At 35.0% G+C, this 9495-nt stretch overlaps 1 protein-coding gene across 1 annotated transcript; it reads left to right on the forward strand.

Annotated features, from left to right (window-relative positions):
- The first annotated feature begins 316 nt into the window (after positions 1 to 316).
- Positions 317 to 9221, forward strand: LOC120106106 (dihydropyrimidine dehydrogenase (NADP(+)), chloroplastic-like). The gene is made up of 7 exons (XM_039118994.1): positions 317 to 681; positions 2766 to 3029; positions 3134 to 3304; positions 7426 to 7538; positions 7633 to 7819; positions 8588 to 8697; positions 8914 to 9221. Exons 1-7 carry the CDS (start codon positions 403 to 405, stop codon positions 9068 to 9070), a joined length of 1281 nt encoding a protein of 426 aa, XP_038974922.1. The 5' UTR covers positions 317 to 402; the 3' UTR covers positions 9071 to 9221.
- Positions 9222 to 9495: the final 274 nt, after the last annotated feature.

Raw genomic sequence — 9495 nt, forward strand, 5'->3', positions numbered from 1 at the left:
TGCATCTGGGTATATATATATATATATATATTCAAAAGGAGGACATGATATTAGGATGCTACATACGTTGGTAATTGCCAAACATGCAAGATGAAGAGAACTTACAAGAGCATTTGTTTGAGAGGATCTGAGGTCGAATTTAGCCAACATTAAGGAATGTAATATAAATATTTTAATGAAAAGGATGGCTAAAAAGAGCCCCCGGCTTCTATTAAATAAGATAAAATAGGAAATAATATAAAATAAGATTCTTCCCACGTGCAGTATTCTCTGCCAACTCATCGCGATACGAAGCCCATCCATCTCTCCCCTTTGCCCCAAGCCTTCTATCAGCTAAATAATGCTCCATTCGCTAGTTTTCCAGAAGAGCAGAGAAACAGAGTGAGAGGGAAGGCCGTAACTATGGAATCGTTGGCTCTGAGGAGTTCGGTCGCGAGGAGCCCGCTTTTGGAGTTGAGGAGGCCCGTGCGGGCGGATCTCCGGCTGCGGAGGGTGGGGCTGAGGGTGGCGGCGTCGACGGCTGCCGGAGAGGAGGGGGCTCCGGAGCCGGACCTCAGTGTCCGGGTGAACGGGCTGGAGATGCCCAACCCCTTCGTGATCGCGTCGGGGCCGCCGGGGACCAACTACACCGTTATGAAGCGGGCTTTCGATGAGGGATGGGGTGCCGTCATCTCCAAAACCGTATGGATAGAATCCACGACTCTGCCATGATCTAGTTCTTGGCTGGCCTTTTCTGTTGGAGAAAAAATGCTTTTTTTGAACCAAAAAAATAGTGATATGGTTTGACTCTTGGTGTTGGATTGTAGGGAAGCTCTGTCTTTTTTATTTTCTTAGATCCGTTTGGGATACTGTCTGAAGATCTGCTTCTTGTTCCTCTGTTTTCTCTTTTTTTCTTCACATGGACTTGTAAAAGTCTTTTTGTTCGCTTAAGAAAACCGTATATTGACTTTATTCTTGCTTTCAATTCTTTTTATTTTGTTTCCTCTAATGATTTTGTTTTTGGATTAAACAAGTCCAAAGGGCATTCCTTTCTCCGATTTATGGTCTGAAGGAACCTTTTCGGCTTAAAGTTGATTTATCTTAGCTTTTTCTTTTTGGATTCTGTATCAAATTCCAACTTTTTTTTATAATAGTCTGCTTTCCATAATTTTCTTTAATTTCTATCAAAGAATAAAGAGTTACCTTTCTTGAATCTGCGGTAATATATGACAGACAGTTAGCTTCATCTTCGTGGATTCTATCTGAAAATTTGATTAGATATTATGATTCAAGGATATAAGCGTCTGTAACCTTTTCGAAAGAGTAGACTTTGAAATGTTGAAGAGTGAAAAAAATATATTCAAATTTTGATGTTATAGATACTAAAATGTGAAAGGAAACCGAATGGACTTGTATGTAGGATGTAATGGATTCTTTGTGATGCTAGGCAAATACATAATTATTTATTTGGTACATCTTGTTCTTGCTAATATTACTATCAACCTAGTTCGAAAGCCCTTAATTCTAGCAACTTTATGCCATACTTGATGATATCCTTTTCATGAAATCCTATATTTATCTAAAATATATTTCACTTTACTATGATGTACATTCATGTTTTGTAGATTTTTCCTAACTTATGATATTTATTGCAGTTTGTCAACGTATAAGTTCAAGATATTGGTTAGATGTCGAATGGTTTACATCAAAGTCTTGGTTGTTCATATTGTAAGTGTGTCAATTAGTGTCAACAGAGGATGCTAGTACCAGCTGTTAGGTTTTGGAAATTATCCCTTGCTGTTGTATTGATGATACATTAGTATGTCAACATCAAATTTATGTAAAAATTTCCTTTTTTTTTTTACTTTTTTAACTATTTAGTTTTGTTATATAATAATGATAATGTAATCTTCGGCTTTTAAAAATATACTCTAATGTTGGGAAAACACTGAAATTACAGATGCACTCATAGGCTGCTCTAAACCACATGCTGACTTACCAATTTACATTAGGAAAGACAACTCTGACAAAATATACATTTTAAAAATGCAATAACTAGAATCAAACGGACAAACTAAATTTGATATGTATGTTGGTGCAGCACTCCTGTATTACTTAGCAAGTCTAAAGACCACTTGCTAGATACAGGTCAATGCATGACCTGATAGAATATGTAAGTTTCAGTCATGCGAGTAAGGTGACAATATGATTCATATCAGGCGAAAAGGTGTAAAATGCAACATTTGTTTTGGATACAATTGATATCTTGAAATCTTGCTTCTGTTTAATCAAAATAACTGATCTTATTCACAATTCATTATAAATTATCTATGATCAAATGGATGGATGGTTTACAATCATGTGATGTTTGTGGTCTTTCACTCTTTTGGATGTTAATAAGCAAACTTTAACTGAAGTTTGGTTGTAACATTGACTCAGTGTGCTATTGTTCATAACTTAGTTAAATTTTCATTCATTTTTAGGTGATTATTTCATTTCTCTCTATGTTCTTCCTTCATTCATAAAGCAACAAAATATCCCATTTGGTAGACTACTTTCACATAAACCATATTAGTTGCCGAACTTCTTCCATCTACATATTCTGAACGTTAGTTGTAGTTTTTACTTGACTGATACTTGCTGCAAATCTTTGGTCCCATTTTGTAATGTTGCTGACATACTACAATATATATTAATACTAATAGTTCTATTTTTATAAAATGAAATGAATCTGTATTTCTCAGTTGTTTTATTTAAAGTTTTAAGTCTGGATCTATGCATGCTAGGTGTCTCTGGATGCTGCTAAAGTTGTGAATGTGACTCCTCGTTATGCTCGGCTTCGAGCAGGATCAAATGGTTCAGTCAAGGGGCCAATTATTGGGTGGGAGAATATTGAACTTATCAGTGACCGGCCACTTGAAACTATGTTAAATGAGTTTAAGCAACTTAAAGAAGAGTATCCAGACAGAATACTCATTGCTTCAATTATGGAGGAATACAACAAAGCTGCTTGGCAAGAACTTATTGAGCAAGTTGAGGCAACTGGAGTGGTATTTTCTGTTTCATTTTCTCTTTTCTAACCAGTTGTCAAGATCCATTTTTTTTAAATTTCAGTCAAGAGCTAACATAAGTGTATAATGAATTTAAATATTAGGATGCCCTCGAGATCAACTTCTCATGTCCTCATGGCATGCCAGAGCGAAAGATGGGTGCTGCAGTGGGGCAAGATTGTGCACTTTTGGAAGAGGTATGTGGATGGATAAATGAGAAAGCCACTGTACCTGTTTGGGCAAAGATGACTCCTAACATAACAGATATTGCTCAGGTCAGTAATGTCACTTATATCAATAACCATGGTGCTTTGGTCTTGTATTAATATGTCCATGCACAGTTTATTTTTGGCAGTAAATAAGGGAAAGTCTACAGGGTGTATTTACTGTGCTATGTTCCTTCATGATCGATAACTTTATATTTATGCTATGCAAGAAACAATATCTTGATGTAATACTCCAAAAAAATAGCAGCTTTTAGTTCCTGTATTAAATTGTTTATCTCTGTGGCATGATCTAGAATTTTTTTAAAACACATACATACATTACACAAACATACATTCATGCATGTCTCTGTGCATTTATAGTATTGAACAGAGTTAGCTTCTTTTTCTGAAGTATGATTATATATCATTGTGTCTATATTTATAGTATTGAGAAAAGGAGTTATAAAGCTTCTCATACATACATAAGTACATGCATACATACATTGATATATTGTATATATGTATATCTATATCTATGTACTTTATAATTTAAAAAAAGGAGTTATAAAGCTTTTTCTTGTGAAGGATGGTTTAGTGAGCCAAGAGTGATGCATTTTGGCTATTTTCAGATTATTTCAGTACAAACCATTTTAATTGTTATGTGCATATCTTGACTTAGCATGGCCTACATCTGTATGTTCATGGTAATAATATAGTTTTGATTCATTGTGAAAAATACACCAGTGAGGAGCATGGAAGGCAATATCGTCTCGAACTGTCTAGTTCGGGGCGTATCAAGCCATACCGAGGGTAGACTGACATGGTTCCACCCCTCGATTCGAGAAATTGGTAAAAGAGGAGCAGAGGGAGAAGAGAAGAGAGGAAGAGATTGAGAGAGAAGCAGGGGGGAGAGGGAGGAAGGGAGGGGGAGAGAGAGAGGGCTTTCGAGCCCCCTCTCCTCTGGTCTCGTAACAGTGGTTTTTTTGGCTGACCCTGGTGAGGAGTACAATGACTTGAAGAAGCCAAGTTGTAAGAATATGTAAATATGAAAAGTTACTTTAAAATTGTCCAATAATTCGACACAAAATACGCCGTCTTGGTACTAAGCCCCATACCGTGCCACCATGTTACTGTGTTGGTGCATTCAGTATGAGGCCGGTTCGGCATACCAAGTATCAGTATGTTCTCCAGACCGCATACCAGTACTGAACCGATACCGTACAATGCGTCCCGTACTATCTAATTCGGTATGGTATAACATACCTCGATTCAATAGATACCATAGTAATAACATATTTACGGATTCAACAGGAAAAAATTTGAACAAAACTCGATTGGATATGCTGGAAACCTGTGTTTTGATTTAGAGAATGCTGACAATGTGACCTGAGTTTCAGTCTTCATCCAAAAAAAAACACAAAAGAATATGAGAAACCATTAAAATCTAATAAGAATTAAAACAAGGTAAAAAATGATATTTTAACTACACATGCACTGTTTTGACCAACTTTTACATACAATTATGGCTAGTTTTAGGTTGAAACTAGAAGCACCTTCAAGAAAAACAAAAAAGATCCTACAGGATAGCTTAATATCCCTTATAATTAATGATATCCTGATAGTAGTATTAATAATAATAAAAATCTAATTATTTTTTGGCTATAATTGTTGCATAATATTGTTCATAAATAAATTAAGAGAGTTGGTACAAAAGTGTGGTAACATCCTTATGATATGCAATGAACAATAGTGTATTAAATATTTTAATAAAAATGCCTTTATTTAGTTTATTTTTTTTTATCTTTTCACTATCTTAAATGTTAAGTAAATGAACAAAAAACAATAAAAAATCAATGTCTACTTTCGCAATGTGCCATACATAAGCATGTCTAATGTTCTATTAAAAATGTAATAATTGATCAATATCAGCTTTTTTATATTCTTTTTACTTTGTTATATCTAAAAGTACTATAAAATTATACAAAAACTATTTCAATGAATAAAATAAGAAATTGTAGTTCTTATTTGTTTTTATTCAAAATTTTAAATTACATAAAAGATCAATTTGATCAAATAACCTGTAGGAAGATACTTGTTTTGTCTTGTATATACTTTAGTTTAGTTTTCTTCATGCTCATGCATGATTATGACAATAGCTACATTCTTATGATGCATTGCTTCAAATAAAATTTAGGAAGTAAATAAACTGATAAAAAGGGCATATCTTTCATATTCAACTCAAAAGACCTACTAAAATATCCGAAATTTTCATGTATGATTTACAATGGATGCACAATAAGCTTGTAGATCTAACACATGAATTACCTTAATATCATCATTTTTGGGAATCGAACACTGAATGCAACAGTTTCAAGCTTGAATCTTGGTTTTTGAAACTTAAATGGCATTGATCTGAGCTCGAGGAGCTAAAAACACAAAAAATGAAAATCAACCATATCAGCCCATCATTTAGCCTGCCAAGTTTTCTTCAGACAAGCTATCTCCATACTTAATAGGTGATAATTATTATGCAAATAATTAAGAAACTGTTTTACAATTTTTTAGTCCACTGAGCAACAACATGTGCCAGAAAAGGATGAGTTACTCATGGAGACATCTAGCACCAACTGATCTACATTCAAATATGCCTTTCGACTTCTTGGCAACATGCTCCATTATATTCCATGGGCTTCGTATGTTCACCTTATTGCCTTTCACTTAGTACACATGGAGACAGATTAGATGATGGCACTTCATGATAGTAAGATCTGTTGCCTATATGGTTGCCTAATTGCAAATTATGCTATTGCTTCCAAGGACATAATTAAGGTGAAAATATGCTTTATTTATTCAATTAGAGTTTGAAAATATGCACCCTAACTCACAAATGTTTTTTGTTCAAATCCAAGGTAATACCCCCCTGATCAATAGTGAAGGTGTCTGTTCAGTTTCAAATGGTTCAATCTTCTTTTTCTTTCTCTTTTACTGGACTACCAACCTTTTTCAAACTACTTACTTCAAACTTTACATTTCCCGAGTCAGTGTGAGATCTATCTCAAACTTCAGATTTTCTCATCTTATGCTCAAGGGCCCTCCTCACTGCTCAATATTTTGTTTTATATACTGAAATTGGTCTTATGGCACCTTATAAATTTCTATTCAAGGATCATGTCTTATGATCACATATTATTCCAAGGCACACGTTCCTTTCATGCATCCTGCATCACAAAAGTATTTGTTTGGACATTTGCATTAGGAAGTCTATTTGGGGGGTTTTGCTTGACTTGTCTTCCATTACCTGTGCGCGGTAAGAGGTGCTTCTATTATATGGGTTCCATACTCTAGAAGAATTTGTCTTTAGAAATTTCAAAATCAAATTCTCCATGAAGCTTCTGTTTCCTCAACTAATATGTTATTATAACATGAAAAAGAAATAATAATTCAAATTTTTTGAGGAGATAAAATTAGAGGATGAAATTTGACTTGATCATTAACATCATCAAGGTTCGCTGTGCCAGGCATACCGTATCGTACTAATACTAAACCGGTTCGCTGTTTTGTACCATACCGATATTCAGTATGCCTCGCTATCTCATACCCATACCACGTACGGACATTGTAATAAAGATGATATCAGTACGGGGTCCGATACCAAGACGGCGAACCTTGATTCAAATTGTCGCTTCTAGCATTTTGCTACAACATCTAGTTTTCTGATTTGAAGAGGTGGAAAATTGAAAAACCTAGAGTTGTTGCTGCTAAATCATCATATTAGTTGAAAAAGAGTACATTATTTAGGTCATAACATGGCTCAATTAAATCAACTTGGTGATCATTTCAATCTTAACCCAAGTCATTAGTTCTTATAATGCAAAATCATGATATACTGTTAGAATTCTCTTAGGGTGCTGTGTCTGAAAGTTCCAACTAATTCAGCTTTGTTATGATCATTTTGAATCTTAAGCCAAGTCATTAGCTTCTATTCTATAAGGTCATGATATGGTGTTAGAATTCTGAGTGCTGTATATCTGAAAGTTGCAATGGCAAATTCCCCTTAGAACAAGCTATTTCTTCCTTGCTGTCTGTAATTTCATGATTCATGCTTTTTTATGTCATTGTAAGTCAAAGATGTACACCTTCCGCTTTTTATCCCCATTATTTACATGTATTTGCAAATTTATGCTCTTTAGCCTGCTCGGGTGGCTCTGAAATCAGGATGTGAGGGGGTGTCCGCAATAAACACAATCATGAGTGTGATGGGGATTGATCTCAACACTTTACACCCCGAACCCTGCGTTGAAGGGTCAGTGATTACTTCTTTAACAGAACAACTATTTCCTACATTGCAAAAACAATGAATTATTCTGTTCTTTTTTCTCTTATTTTTTTATGTCTAGGTACTCCACACCGGGTGGATATTCTGCAAGGGCAGTCCATCCTATTGCACTTGGAAAAGTGATGCAGATTGCAAAAATGATGAAAGAAGAATTAGGCGACAAAGACTATTCACTTTCTGGAATTGGAGGGGTTGAGACAGGTGGTGATGCTGCAGAGTTTATTCTTCTCGGTGCAAATACTGTTCAGGTAAGTTTCCATAAAGTTGTTCTGTTTGCATTCCTTGTTGATTTTAACTATCGTTTTTTCCAGAAAAGAACTGGTATTTTTTCCTGTTACCTTTTATCACAGTAACTGGAAGGGACTTCATTTGGCTTTTACATTAATACATGCTAAAAGATCTATCTGAGCTGTGAAAAGACCAATGTTTTCTGTCAGCATAAATAGAGCCATATTCCCTCTTGAATTCAGAATTATAGTATTATAGTTATTTTCTTGATTTTTGAATTACCTTTATGAAATAACTCTAGTAGTTCATTTATCCTGAAGATTGTGTTGTTTTTTCCTTTTTGCGTGACCTGTAAATCAGCAGGATTAGTACCAATGAGGATTTTACTTGTTAGATAAACCTTTATCAAACCAGTTTACATATATGAGGTTGGTAACCATAAGTTTGGAATACTGAGAACCGAAATTTTCCTTGTGGAAGCATATGATACTAGTTTCAGCATAAAAAAAATAATATGGAAACTTCATTTCTTATTTATGATAGAGTGGACAAGATCATCTAAATCTGTGCCATGGACTTGTCAATGCATACCATCTTACTTTCCTCTCTCTCCCTAAACACATGCACAAATGTAGCATCCATACTTATCATTTGACAATCTTTTCACATCAGTATTTTTTCCAACTCTCTGTTCAATTTCTTCACTATTTATTTATCCTTATTCTGTTGTGATTTGTATGTTATGCATATTGATAGCTTTGTTTCTGTTCTGCTTTTTCCCACTACAGGTATGCACAGGTGTAATGATGCATGGTTATGGCCTCGTGAAGAAACTATGTACTGATCTGAAGAATTTCATGAGAAAACACAACTTCACTTCAATAGAAGATTTTCGAGGGTATGATTTTGCTTCCTCTATTTCTTTCAGAAACATTAAACATTACAGTAAGCATGATGACTGTTCTGAAGGTACTGATATTGTCATTGTGTAATTTTTAGATATTAAGTTTCCAAGCTTTTCTTCCTCACCCTTCCAGAGTGCATTAACCATCAAGTTTTGTGTATCGAAATTCTTCTCTAATTTGAATTGCTAACAATCATCTCTTCATTTCAGTGTCTCCCTTCAGTATTTTACGACGCATACCGATTTAGTGCAGCGGCAACAAGAGGCAATCAGACAGAGGAAGGCTGTTAAGAAGGGTTTGCAGTCAGACAAAGATTGGACAGGTGATGGCTTTGTTAAAGAGACTGAAAGCATGGTGTCCAACTGATGTAGAGTTGTTGGGAATCATCTCATCTTTATGGGGGAATCCCACGTACAATTTCACCCAACTGGTGGAAATAAAAACTTGATGAACAAAAAGATGAATAATAGTCTTTATCCTTCTTTCTTTTTGGAAAAGAAAAGATGATTTATAGGTTTTTTTCTTCTTTTTTTTTAAATTTTTGCTCCAGCATGAGTAGATATTAGTATAAGTGCATGCCGACCGTACCGTACTAGTACCAAACCGATATGCAGTACAAAAGGCAGGCAATCGAGTGTCAGAATGTCCAATCGAATCCTGTACTGAAATTATCGGTATAGTAATATCGAGCTATTGTGTCTTGTTCTAGGGTTTGCTATAATTATAAATTATTAACCCTGTATTCATGGTAATGGTTGGCATGGTTATGGTTGGTTGGAAACACTTGGAGC

This window comes from Phoenix dactylifera, unplaced genomic scaffold (assembly GCF_009389715.1).
Source record: "Phoenix dactylifera cultivar Barhee BC4 unplaced genomic scaffold, palm_55x_up_171113_PBpolish2nd_filt_p 000465F, whole genome shotgun sequence".
Classification (NCBI taxonomy): Eukaryota; Viridiplantae; Streptophyta; class Magnoliopsida; order Arecales; family Arecaceae; genus Phoenix; species Phoenix dactylifera.